Below are 13,716 nucleotides of genomic sequence, written 5' to 3'. Positions count from 1 at the left end.
TATCCAATATTTTATGTTAAACAGCTCATCAACACTCACAATGTTTTGTCTTTTATTAAATCACAGAACTGATAAGTTATTTATAGTGGTGAGCAATTTACCAGTTATGCTTACATTATCAGTTGTTTCTAATCAGTTAATGATTGCAGATGCACATATCATGTGCAATGCATGACAAGTTTAACTCGAAATGATACATTTATACACAGTCGATCTATGTAGAACACAGTCGGGTTGTATTGCTCATCAGATAACAGAAAAACATTTGCTTATGATTAACCTGCAAGGCGAATAATGGTAATATCCAAAATGAAATTAATTTTGCTAGTCAGTTACCAATAATTTTCAATTAATCGGTAGCTTGTCAATATTTTCGGTTTTGTTAAAATGTACACACTTTCATCATCAAATTCAATAATAACAATGATGAATTAAATGTTAAGTGATTTAAATTCCTTGATAAGGACATGCTTATTTCACCAATAAGCATATACCATCGATCACTTATGCTACTAATATATTTCATCAACATTGGTTTTGCTTACAAAAAGATATTAGTATCTGCTTTTCTGATTTCAGTAATTTATCACCTTTTAATATATTTTGATATAAGTTTTTTTTTTTTTTTTTTTTTTTTTTTTTGCTTGATAATGCAATGATAGCAGATTAATTATATCAAAAAAAGAAAAAAAAAAATGAGAATGCTAACACTTATGAAATTATTGTTAGTAAAATGGCAACTTTTTTTTTCGACGGCTCACTAAATCATCTGAATCAGATGAATGCCTCACTGTTCGGAGAATCTAAAAGTGAACTGTAAGTTTCAACTTTATTAGTCATGATAAAGTGAGACGTATTTTGAATTTTAACTATGCAAATGTTGTTAGCAAAATCGTAAATCATTTAATACCAACAAATGTTAGTGCAAATAACATACTAGTAAAAGCAGGTACAGTAAACCTTCAACTTTATGGAAAACTGTATTTTGTACCGGCAACATTTGCAGCGAATATAACAACTACACTAGCAAAATGTAAATTCCACTTCCATCAACTGCTATCAATGATGAAACTATCAATGAAAAAAATAATTAAATGTGTACAGTATACGTTACTATACACATTTAATTATCGCATTTCTACTTGAAAACATTCACTTATAAGAGATTTCTATATCATTAACAATTGTATTTATAACAAAATAAACAGAAATATTAGGAAGAATTGCAAAATGTCGCACCAATTATAGCATCTTCCTTTCAAACTGTTGTTTTCGGTTTCACGATGTCACCAAGTGATTTTCTTTGCTTCTGTGAAGATAGCAAGAATAGTTTTAATAATGCAATTTTACTAACAATTCGAAGTTTTTGAGACAATGTGAAGGGAAATATATTTTAAGTTTTGTTGATGTTAGATGCCAGCAAAAATGGCGATTATAAATCAAATCAGATCTTTTATCACATTCAATGAGAATTTATTTTGTTGCAAGGATGTTCTGACGTGCAGGTGACGATGAGTTCGCTTTCTCTTTTTTAAATTTTTTTTGAAATCCCTATTCTAGATTTCTCTTCATTAATTGTCAAGATAAGACAGGAAAAAATTTAAGTAGTCATCCATTCGTTATCGGAAAAACATTATCCGTTCTTAGTTTTCCATTAAAGATTGATCTGAAAAGCGATTATGTTCAGCATGTTGTAGCTGAGAATAAAAGCCAACAACGTTATCATTTTGATTGCTTGCATTTAATCATGGCCATAGAAGTAATGAAAAAAATAAAGAGAAAGGAAACCAAAATTTCATCATGAAGAGATCTTAAAATTTGAAATAGATTAAAAGTTTCATTTCTGTAACTTTTTTGTAAAAGCTACCGTATTAAGTGACAAATATGTTTACCTTGATAAATGACTACAAACAGTCACAAATTGACTTTATTGAACTTTCTTTTATTAAGTATCTCATTTCCTATGATCTCTTGTTTCTTCAAGAAAAAGAAAGGAAACATAACATTATTTGACAGCTTTTTAAAATATATAATAAACCTAGCAACATAATGATACCATTCATCACTAATTAATGTCATATATTGACATTATGTGGATGATGTTTTATATCAAATGATGAAATTTGCATGTACTGTAACACATCGTTATGTGAAGAAAAAAGGAAAAATAGTCAGTTGATAAAAAAAATTGTCGAATAAAGTGTGACGACTTCTGTAAATGTAAAGGAAGCATTAATAGACAATAACATTTCGTTGAATTGTTATTTCAAATTCTTTTTCTTGAAACAACCCAGATTCAAAAAGAACATTCATTCTCTGAAGTAATTTATGTGATTTCCGTTACTTTTAATCTTACTTTATTTCTGGAATGTCATATTTGAAGAATTTTTTCAATGTTGTGAAGTTTATTGAATTATCAAATGATTTATGAAATAGCGATCCATCAATACTGTTAATGGTCCATCATTAAGATTGGAATTACAAAAATTGTATCAATGGTTTGAACTTCAACCTCACAATAAACATTGTTATTTTAAGAAGAATTGATATCGAGGAAGCATTAGAAAGAAATAAAGCAAGTATTACACTAGAACATTATACAAGGGTGGTTCATCCAAGTATTCACTAAACTTCTAACTTATTATGACTGATTATCATCAGTTATCCAAATAAGCAAATCATCAAATGTTTCAATCATAAAATTATGGGAGCTCAAGAAGTAACTATTTGTTTATTATTATATTATTAATTATTTGTGAATATCCAATGATTTCTATATAAAAACAGAAAGAAAAAAATGATTAGTATCTAAAAAATTGGTACCTTTAATGTAAGAAATATTGTAAGCTTCTGTTGAACTAACTATGCGCTATATTTGCTGAAAATTAGCTCATTGTAAAAAATATATATTGCATTTCACAGTGTAACGTACAGTTTGCTAAGTGAAAATTTTTAATGTGAGCATTTTATGCATTTATAAATTCATTTGAATGATCAAAACAATATCACTCGTTTTCTTCCTCTTTCTGCTCGGTTGCTTAGCTTCTCAGCTCTTTTTTTCACTTATTCTATCAGTTATTTGTTAAGAATTAATTTAAATATGCTTCTTTTAGTGAAGACAGAAAGGAATGGAATAGCATTTTAACTCGCTGATCTCTACTACAACATAATTTAACTTTAATTTGGGAATGAAAAATGATGCTGTTTAAAGTGACTGTAAACTAATTTTATTTTTAGTAGACTTCAGTATCTGCTCAAGAATAATAAAAAAAACTTCATTTTTATAACAATCAAGTGAGGAAGGTAAAGCGTTTTATGATTCTATCATAATGAAAATAGAAAATAAAATGCATCCAAGTTAACCAAATTGATAACAAATTTCATGAGCTAAATTCTGTATCTGCTTACCGATGAATACTTATTCTATTTCTTCAATCCATTAAACTTCTTATAGATTCTTTTAACATTTAATTTCACTGTTATGAGAGAAATTAAATCGCTTAACAATGATTTTGTGTCCTATTAAATTATAATTTCGAATGTTTTCACAGCAGAAAATGCATCGTAATGTAATCGTTGCAAGTCCAATTAAATTTTTCGCTTTTCATTTTTGGTATTTTTGACCTTTGCTATATTGATTTGAAAAAAAAAACCCCGTAGAGGGCCTTTATATGACTTTAAATGGTTCGAAATTTGTGTTTTTTTTCCAGAAAATCATTTTCGAATCCTGTCATATTACATCAAGTCATATCATCCATCGTATGTTTCTATTTTTTACATAATTAGGATAAAATATAGAATTTAATTATTTTTCCTCCTATGTTACATATTATCTGCTTTTTACACAAATAGGATAAAATTATAGAATAGGGACGTTATGTTTGACGAAGACTCGGCATCAGAACAGGATGAGAACAAACCAAGGACGCTATTCGAGGAGAGAAAACGTCTCATGCAGGAACGAATTAATAGTGTGAAGCAAAGTATGCTTAATTTGCGCATTAGATTGCGTGAAACTACCACTGTAAGCAATTTAAAAGTACCAAATTCTTTTTATGATTTTCTCTTTTTTTTTCTTTTTTTCACTAGTCTAAAAATGCTAAGGAAGTGCACCGTATATTCGACCGCGTTACGTATTTGCAAAACATCGCAGATCAAGATGCGGAAAATTTGATAATCGAGTTGGAAGAATCACGAAGAATCCGCCAAAAAAAGGTTAACTTCAAAAAAAAAAAAACACACACTTTTCAGGGAACAACGTCATACTAATCTGGCCCTTCAAGCTTCTGCAAGAAACATTGTTTTAATTCTAAGTGCAAGTATAAAGCATAACTAATTAATGACTGTAGATTCTCGAGAACAGAATTCTTCTGGAAAGATCGAAGTGCATCTTGGATGAATCCTTGAGTCTGCTGGCGAAATTTGAAGAATTTGTTATAAATGGTCGTGAGCGGCAGCAGTCTCCTTCATTATCCTCGGCATTAACAAATGACAACAAAAATTAAGCTATCATTCTATATTTCGCAAAAATCACAATGAAATTGCTAGTAGTGCAAGTAGAGTGCAGCAAAAAAAGCTTATTTAGTTATTTACAGAACTAATTTCCTAATTTTCCGAAGTGTCGCATGATAAAAGTAAACCGTACTGATTGATACCTACTAGTATGAATTTTAGGCTTCGTGATGCGGATGGAAACATATGGATGGAAGTGGATCATGATCAACCTGGTAAGAAGTTCAGTTTAAATTTTAATTTGTAGCTATCAGGGGATTCTTATTCTGATTAACAGGTGGAGGAGTTCAAACAAATTAGTGACTGTATTTTAATCCACAAAAAAAACTCAATTTTAATTCACAACCAAACTTTTTCAAGGATGTTCGGGATATCACATTACAGACGGCAATAAAAACGATGACACTAACAAAAAATTCAAGTGAAGAGTCTGCAGAAAGTAATAAAAAATAACAGTGAACTAACTGTCCAAAATATTTTAAGTTTTCCTCTACTAATTTGAAATTATTCAATTCAAAAATTTAAATCGTTTTTTGAAATGAAAAAATGCAACAAATTAGAGCTTTTTTATCCAGAACATTTTCTTGACTTAATATTTTACCTATCAGTAAGCACCAATTAGCGATATCATTGATAAACATAATTGGTGATTACAGAACATTAAGGTTACAATGGAGATAATTATAAGTAAATTTACAACTGTTTATAAAATTTGGTACCAGTGAAAGTAGTAAAACATGTTCAAACATATTTAACTCGATAGGACGTTAAATATTTATAATACACATTCCTCTCAAAATTTATATTGCCATACAATAAATGAATTCAAAAGGAAAGATGAAATTCTTTTATATTTCCTTATGCCAAGCATTCTTTTTTTACTGCTGTAAAGCATTTAATGATTAGTGTTTTCCTGAAGCGCATGCAAAAATGCCCGCTACACGCACGTGTATTTTATACTACTAATTTTCTGTACTCTAAAAGTACTAAAACACAAATTTTTATCACACAATATTTTATGTAAGGTTTGTATTTATCATACATACGTATTTACCAATGTATTTGTCACGCATACGTATTTATCATATTTATTGTAAAAATTTATTGTACATGCGTTATTTATCATACATCCACTTATGGAATACACGTATTTATCACACACATGCGTATTTACTATGCACATTGTTGTCACACATACGAAAGATGTACAAAAAGGCGTAGAAGATGCAGGTCACGCATACATCAGATATTCAAGAGGGATGAAGGTTTTCATTGCGTTCACTGGTTACAGAGTCTTTGATTTGTCATCAGGCATAGTGCTCGAAAGGGTGGAGCTGTCGAGGTTTGTTTTCATCTGTCTGGAGTTTGCGTTACGTTGAATTGGAGTAGAATATAGGATCTGATAGGATTAAGTGTAATAGGCAATGACAATAAATATCATTACGTGATTTGATTTGTTAATTTACATATTATTGTGAAGTTGTTTCAGAATTTTTCTCGACAACTCCATTCTTTGAAACATTTATATCATTAGTTGTACAATGAGTCGCAGGTTTGTTATTTACTTTATTAGTTTAGTGCTAGTGCTGTTTATGCAGTTATGAAGTTCACATACGTGATGTATGTTACGTCACAGTATTAATGTAATGACGGTTAATATCGCAGAAGCATAACGGAAGGATAACGTATAAGCTTCTGGCCAGCCGAGAAGGTATTATAGTCGAGTTTGATGGCCCAAAGTACCTAATAGTGGTTGATTAAATGACATAGGTGGAAAACTGTGTATATTAACCTCTTCTGGGAGACGTATTATTTTCTTTTTATCATCAGGAAATGCGTTTTACTGATGATCGGATAGTTTTAGTTGTCTTGAATCGTTCGGTATATTCTCCACAATTTTGGACTTTTTTGTTTCCCAATTAAAGTTCAATAAGCAAACATAGGGACTACTGGGACTCGTTGGCAATCTATGAGCCGACTGTCATTCAAGAGAATTTACCCATACAGCAGTTGTTGTATGGGGAAAGATACTTTACGCAAATTTAATTGTTGTAGGATTGCAACTTTGCACTCAACGGGCAAAAAAACCAGGAGCAGGAGCAGTAGTCCGTCTAGTAATGATGGGAAGCGCCAGCAAGGATTTTATGTCGGCGGTAGCGAACAGAGGTAAGCTTGATTCGTCGTGAACTTTCTGCGAGGATCAACCAAGGTATATTTGCACAGCTCTTTGAACCACTTCGCTTTGTTCTATTATAACTTGGTGAAAATGAAAATCTGAATCCTGAATTTAGAAGATAGTGATTCATTTAATAAGAATTTAAGTAGGACATCATAATATATGTACGTAATATAGGCTCGTTATTATTTTAAACTATTTCAGTGGAAATCTAGTGCTTGAGCCAGATAGTTCACGTAACGAGGATTTCGTTTCACAGTTCTTCAATTCAGCTCGTGCTCGTGGTGCTGAATCTCTGACACCAGAAGAATGTACAAAATCAGGAGCTCATGACATAGTGAAGTTATCTTCGGGTATTAAAGGTTACCGTTTGGGGGGTGCTGTTCAACAACCATCCGAGTTGGTTGAATCAAATGGTTCTACTCCAGTAAGCATTTTAATGTTTCTAATTTAGTTTTTGAATTACGTTTTAATAATCTTTTTATTTATGTGGATTTAGGATATCTATTCCATTTCTGTTTCAGCAAGATGTGACACTTGTCATGTGGGAAAATGGATTTACTGTAGATGGTGGTCCACTTCGATTGTACAGTGACATGCGAAATCATTCGTTTTTACAAACGATTGGCGAAGGGTAACTTTCAGCTTTACGGAATCGTTTTTTTTTTTTTTTTTTTTTTTTTTCTAACTCTCGAGAAGTTTTAGACTTTGTAAGGGTGTACATTCTGTTAGGTGCTAATGTATATGCATCATTTTTGTAGAAACTAGAATTGTAGCGAATTTATTAGATCTTCCAGCGAAACAAGAAATCTGAAATTCTGGTGACTTAAGCATTTAATTAGTTGTGATTTTGGCTATCGTATTAATAAAAACAGTGGCATATAACAGAAAAAAAGAGATGATACATCAGAAGCTCGAAGAAATCTTGTGTCTTGTGATTAGTTAAACTGAAGAAATCAGCCCTAAAACCTGGATGGTAAGATATATGATTGATATATATTTATAAGCTGGATGGTAAGCTATACGATTGATATTGATATAATTAAATACCTTTAAAAAATTCACTTATTATCGCGTAGTCAGTTTAGACGCGTACCGGGCGAAATAATACGGCAGTATCCGGGCAAAATTATTTACCTTCGAATGGAACGTCGAAGCGAACCACGTGTAGTTGAATCGAAGCCCTTTACTGGAGAAGGGCAGAGATTAGGTGAACTTGTTCCAACCGTTTTTTCTACAAGAAATTTGGAGCAAAAAACGAGTAATAGTGCTAATCCAGCGAACAATGGATTTGTAGGTAATCTGTGTTTATAACGTTTTAGCGAGACAAATTTGGGGTGGCCTTTTGTTTGTCTTAATATTTGTCCTTAATAAATAACAGGAAATTTCATTTTTTAGGGTAATAGTTTATAGTATTGTATTGAATTGCTTTTTGTCCACTCTCTCGTATTTCAGGATTTACTCATCTTGGAATGCACTTCTTAGGTTTGTCATTTACTTTACAAAGTGTCACTGCATGAGTATCATTCAGTGATTTAGAATAATTAGTTTTAGTGATTTTTAGATTCTGATGACATTAAGAAAGCTCAGGAAGCGACAAAATTAAATGATGAGGAACCTATAACACAAGTGCAAATTCGACTGCCGAGTGGAGAGCGGATTGTCGGGAAATTCAATCATAATCATACTGTTGGAGATATTCGAAATTTTGTCATAATGTGAGTCTATTTCCAAATGTAATTTTTATTCGTGAACTGTGTGAACAATACTGCAACTAGGCATGGTATCAACTATTACAATATTTTTTAGCGCCGCACCAGTTTATGCCTTCCAGCCGTTCAATTTGATGACAACCTTTCCGAATAAAATGATTGAACAAGAAAACATTTCTTTGAAAGATGCAGGTTTATTGAATGCAGTTATTGTTGCGAAACTTGTGTAGTTCATGTTCTGCATAATTCTATGTTTTATATTCTTTTACTTGTTTAAACGGCAACTTATCTGTTTTTTTGTGGCGTTTGAGTAATGCCAATATACCAACACATGGATAAGGAAACTTTTCACATGACGGAAGGGGAATATCATGATATTTGCTTTTTCCACTTTTTCATGTAACAGTGGTCTGAATTACTATGTTAAAGAACTAATAAAATTTCATTTGGTTAGCGTGCACTTCACTGGCTTTCCACTTTCTTTATATCTTATTGTGACTTGAAGTTTCGTAGAGTTGATGATGCATAATCACTCGAATCTTCGATTTTGAATTTAAAGGGGAAGGAAGAGAACTGGAATTTTTTTTTCTTTTTTTGAGAGAGAAGGAAGGAAAAAATTGTGTCATGATGTGTTTCATATCATGAATTTTTTTCGAAAAAATTTGACTGATTTTAATGATCAGTGGCGCCGTAAGCATTCGATGCATTGCACTAATAATGCAGTTAGTCTGTGCATTATTGGGCTGGCATCTCTTCTGTATGCTATTATCAACATAATGTAAACATGCGTTCGTTTCTAGTTGACGTTCTTCAGAATCGTGACTCATGCAGTATTAAAAACTGGACTAGAGTGGAGTTAATTTTCGTGGATTTAATGCATTTTGGGTAAACTAGTGATTTCCTACTCGTACTGTGCGGTTTTTATTCATATCGCATAATTTCGAGGGTCTTTGCTTTTCCGCGGTAGTATTTTGTTTAATATATGTGCCATGTCTTTTTAGATTCTTATGAGTTTGAAAGAGATTCTTGGTTTACAAGTATGGACAAAATTCTTCCAAATAGTTAAAGGTTGTGGTGGATGGATTGGTTTCACGAAGAAACGTTATTTGTAAGCATGTCTAGAATGTTTTACTGTAATTGTGTGTTATTAGATAGTTGCTGACAGTGGAATAGATCTCATTTATGGTATTCCATATTCAAATATTTACCGTCTTGTTTTTTTTTTTTTTTTTTTTTTTTTTTTTTTTTTTTTTTTTTTTGTGGTTTTTAACTGTTTTTTCGATATTTCTATTCTGTTTAGGATGGATGAAACGAGAGTTGGGAAATTCATGGGGGAAGATAAATTCGGCAATAAATACTACGAAGTTAGTTGGACCACTTTGTTTCCGATCATAATTTTTTTTTTAGTTTTTTTCATTTTCATAATTCTTTAATCAATTTTGAGTAATTGAAGTCAGTATTAAGTCATTAAATTTTCCATATATTTTCAAGGACAATTCATATTTTATGCCCCGAAATCGCTGGGTCGAATATCCAGAACATGTGTGGCTTGATTACGACGCTTCTCAGATTCCTGCTGAATGGTAATTTTTCCCATTTCTGGTCTGGTACATCATCCGAAGTCCAATTTTGTTGTACTATTGTCCAAATTAAGACTTGAAACGTTTTGAATGGTCCATGTTCAGTTTTATTAGACTCATACTTTCATAGGCACATGTGGTTGCATCATATTACCGATGAAACTCCTGTTCAGAATCCTCCAAAGCAGAGGAAGTGGATGTTGGATCATGAGGAGACCTTGACTTTACTGGAGTAGGTGTTAGAAATATTTTATTATTGCTCTTCCCATAGAGTTTTTATTGAGAAGGTTAGTTTTCGGTTGCTTTGCATGGTTTTGAATTTTGAGGACGCTTTTCACAATAGATTATAACTTTGTGTCTTACTTATTTTGGTCTAGGTTTGTTGTTAACTAATGATGAAGTAAAAAAATTTTTCAGAAATCGGAAGTATTACCCTTATTCGACAACAAAACAGAAGCTATCATTATGGAACCCGAAGTTTAAGGAAACACACTAACTGATTCGAAAAATCTATTTTTCTGTATTCTTACTAATGTAAAATATCTGGTGTTCTGCCATATAGATAGCAATATTTAATTATTGATAAAGATTATTTTGAGTTTCCGAATGTTGTGACGGTCGGGATTAAAAATCACTTTTCTTTGGAACACGCTAGGTTTTTCTATGGCAAATTTTTCATCGTCATACGGCTGCCCTGAGTTGCCGAACGAAGTGTATGGTTCGTTTAATCCACCAGTAGTTGGTGGACAAATAGTCTTTCAACGGGCATCATCTGGTGATTTTTCCTTGGCTTGCTGGGTGCTTTGAAAATATCTTTGACCGCTTGTCATCAAAGACCTTTCCAACTAATTATGTGCATGGAATTCTTATAGTCCGTTGATCTTTGTATTGCACAAGAAGTTACATAATATTTTTGAGCAAATGAGGGTTAAGATAGAATAGACATATTTTAATGAATATGAATGACAAGAATTGGGTTTGAAGCGCATGATGGGCGTCATTTGGGGATTGACCTACATCGCTGAGGAGGGGAGCAGTCCGTTGGATGGTGAACATTGCGCTGATGATGATCATTATTAGTTCACCAATATGTACATTGCCATTCAGCCGCTTCTTACTTATCATTACTGTTATCATTGGGCGGTTCAAGCTTAGTAATCAGTTCCGATGGAAGCGCGACTTTATGTATGTTTCTGAGGTGAATTCCACTGATGCTACGTGTTTCCAGGTAACTTTAAGAGTCTTTCGGTTGATTGGTAGGAAGTAAGATATCAATAAAAAGTATTATTAAATGATAACAGGAGAAGTTATACTTGCACCATCATGCTAGGTTTTTTTTTAATTGACCACATGTATCTAAATTCAAATCTGTTTAACTGAAGATTTTCATATTATGAGATATAGGATGTCAAGAATTCCATCATATATATTTGTATGGTTGTAAAATATTGCATGACATTAATTTGTCAGGTTATAATATTCTTCAATTACATCTCACTGATGTGGTATAACTTACGAATATTCAATTTGCAGGACTGCAATGATGAGTGGAAGAGTGTTTTTGAACATGAGTTCAATTTAAGCACTACTGATTTTTATGACTTTCCTTTGCATCCTGCAGTATTGGATCGTGCTGGATTCGTTACTTACTGCAATATATCAGAACAGCGCACTCAATGCTACATTAATGAATGTAACGATCAGGCCAGTTTCTACTTTTTATAGGAATTCATTTGTTTCGAAAATTTTCTCTCTGAGTGTAAATGGGAAAATGACCAATGAATTGTAGTACACTAGCTCCTTCCGCTATCTTCCATCAGGAAATATCACTTATCAAATTCGTAATACTAATAATATTAAGAATATTTTGGTTTAGTATGATTAGATGAATGGGCTATTTCAACATGTGGGAATAGAAAAAGAAGTAGAGTAAATTTTTCATTATAACTTAGATTTCAGTCAGAAGCTATTTGCTTTCTCTTTCACCCCCCTTTTGCCTTTAATTTTTCTCAGTTAAATTGTATCTCATTCTGATCGCACGCAAATTCTGTAAAATCCATAACTATATGACCATATTTTTAGCAGGAATGCCCTAATTTTCGTTTCAATTTTGAAGTGCTCGAAGGTTACATTTACGAAAAATTTCAGACAGCAGTTCGAGTATTTTCACCATCCAATTTCCTGTGCCGTTTCAAGAAGCATCATTTTCTGGAAGCGCGAAGCTGCCTGGAAAAAACGGAGCCTCTAACATTTCTGAAATGTGATCAAACGTGTCACTTGGAAGCATTAAAGAATATCGAAAACAGAGAGCGAGCATTTCCAGGAAAGGTCGTTTATTTATAGTATTCTTAAAATAAACCTAAGTATTAAGTATGAGATAGCTTCAAATCCAGTTTGCTAATTTTCACTTAAATTTGGATGTATTTCTGAAGATTTAAAAAAAAAAAAAATAGTTTTCATATCCTTTCCTTCTGTTTAGTAGAATAGGGAAAATTCGCTTAGAAATTCACAGGAAAAGAATCTTTTTCAGGTGTTCACTAAAAAAGAAACAAGCAAGTATGAACGGGAGCTTGGTCTACTCTGTTCTTTCCAGTCATGTTATTTGCAGTGCGAAGAATGTAAGAAAAAAAATATCGCATTATCTCTCACATATATCGAAATAAAATCTGATTCAGACATCTTGTCTAAAACAAATTTAAGTAGTTTTGCTAGATAAAACTTATTTCTGAAAGATTCAGGTAAGTTGAAGAAATACTATCACGTGATAAATTCCTAAAAGACAGGCGATCTACACCAAACGTACTGCACAGTTAGTCATATATCTCACAACAGCTTTTAAAATTTATATTTTGTTGATTTAAAATTTTAGTTTTTTTTCTTTATAAAATCTGCAGTGATAGTGAAAGGAAGCTGCGAGAGAAAGGAAGCTGATTCAGCGCTTGCGCTAATTTCACAGTATGTTACTTGGCATGCATCAGATATTTACGACTGGCACATCCTTTCTGATTCCCTCGATCATTTTCCATCAAGTTGTCAACGACTGGTGTTAACACTATCCAATGCTGATCCCGTTGTTCGCATTATTAGTGGCTTTTCTTAATGTTTTTTTTTTTTTTTAATTTAAATACAACTAAATTAACATAGTTCAACTTAATAATTGAATTTGGTCTTCAAAACAACTTCATATTTAACAGGAACATCCCTTGAATAATTTGTAATGTTCATGTATTTTGAGTCAGGAATTATTCCGAGCTTTGTGTTTTTGTTTTTCTTATAATTTGTGCCAAATACAAGCTGAATACATTAGCTACTTTAACATTACACTGTTTACTGTTTATATTGTGTTTTTGTCAAGTATAAATTAGCAGTTTTGTCACGATTCCAATGAGTTTATACTGCATGGGCGACATAAAGTATAGGCTTCGAAATACTTATGGTACGGTGCATAAAAACTGGAAATTACGAGAGATTGCATTTTTCATTTTACCTAATATCTGATTCAACAAATTTCCTCTGGAATGTTGTAACAAGAAATTGTTAGTTGAACTAATCTAGTTTATGCATTATATATTCTTGAAATTAAGTGATAATTAAATGATATTGCACTTTACCTAGAAAATTTTCATCTCTCGATTTCCTTAAAATATTTGGACTGAGATAAATTTTCGGATACGAAGATAGTAATTATTCTTCTAATAATGACTTTTCGTTCATTCAACAATTGTTTCAAAATTTT

General features: G+C 31.9%; 4 protein-coding genes across 5 annotated transcripts; all 4 read left to right on the top strand.

The window, feature by feature from the left end:
- Window positions 1-3,877: 3,877 nt before the first annotated feature.
- Window positions 3,878-4,505, top strand: Bm9170 (Uncharacterized protein; the record flags this gene model as incomplete). Its single annotated transcript, XM_001898715.1, has 3 exons — window positions 3,878-4,024; window positions 4,105-4,215; window positions 4,350-4,505. The coding sequence occupies 3 exons, from the start codon at window positions 3,878-3,880 to the stop codon at window positions 4,503-4,505; spliced, it is 414 nt and encodes a 137-aa protein (XP_001898750.1).
- A 1,548-nt stretch (window positions 4,506-6,053) lies between these two features.
- On the top strand, window positions 6,054-8,630 carry Bma-ubxn-2 (Uncharacterized protein; the record flags this gene model as incomplete). 2 transcript variants are annotated; one of them, XM_043074217.1, is made up of 8 exons in its annotated part: window positions 6,054-6,064; window positions 6,568-6,678; window positions 6,893-7,115; window positions 7,213-7,322; window positions 7,777-7,985; window positions 8,144-8,173; window positions 8,253-8,406; window positions 8,498-8,630. In XM_043074217.1, 8 exons carry the CDS (start codon window positions 6,054-6,056, stop codon window positions 8,628-8,630), a joined length of 981 nt encoding a protein of 326 aa, XP_042930151.1. The 2 variants fall into 2 exon arrangements, with proteins under 2 accessions (XP_042930151.1, XP_001898751.1); XM_001898716.2 differs by lacking the exon at window positions 8,144-8,173.
- A 777-nt stretch (window positions 8,631-9,407) lies between these two features.
- Bm7199 (Uncharacterized protein) lies at window positions 9,408-10,476 on the top strand (the record flags this gene model as incomplete). Its single annotated transcript, XM_001898717.2, has 5 exons — window positions 9,408-9,508; window positions 9,701-9,764; window positions 9,892-9,983; window positions 10,111-10,212; window positions 10,398-10,476. The coding sequence occupies 5 exons, from the start codon at window positions 9,408-9,410 to the stop codon at window positions 10,474-10,476; spliced, it is 438 nt and encodes a 145-aa protein (XP_001898752.1).
- A 549-nt stretch (window positions 10,477-11,025) lies between these two features.
- Bm7163 (Uncharacterized protein) lies at window positions 11,026-13,080 on the top strand (the record flags this gene model as incomplete). The annotated part of the gene is made up of 5 exons (XM_043074216.1): window positions 11,026-11,208; window positions 11,514-11,684; window positions 12,129-12,308; window positions 12,511-12,598; window positions 12,875-13,080. 5 exons carry the CDS (start codon window positions 11,026-11,028, stop codon window positions 13,078-13,080), a joined length of 828 nt encoding a protein of 275 aa, XP_042930150.1.
- Between the last annotated feature and the right edge of the window lie 636 nt (window positions 13,081-13,716).

Source organism: Brugia malayi (assembly GCF_000002995.4).
Source record: "Brugia malayi strain FR3 genome assembly, contig: Bm_v4_ChrX_scaffold_001, whole genome shotgun sequence".
In the NCBI taxonomy this organism is placed as follows: Eukaryota; Metazoa; Nematoda; class Chromadorea; order Rhabditida; family Onchocercidae; genus Brugia; species Brugia malayi.
The sequence above is the reverse complement of the archived record's forward strand: the minus strand, read 5'-3'. Positions and strand labels throughout refer to the sequence as shown.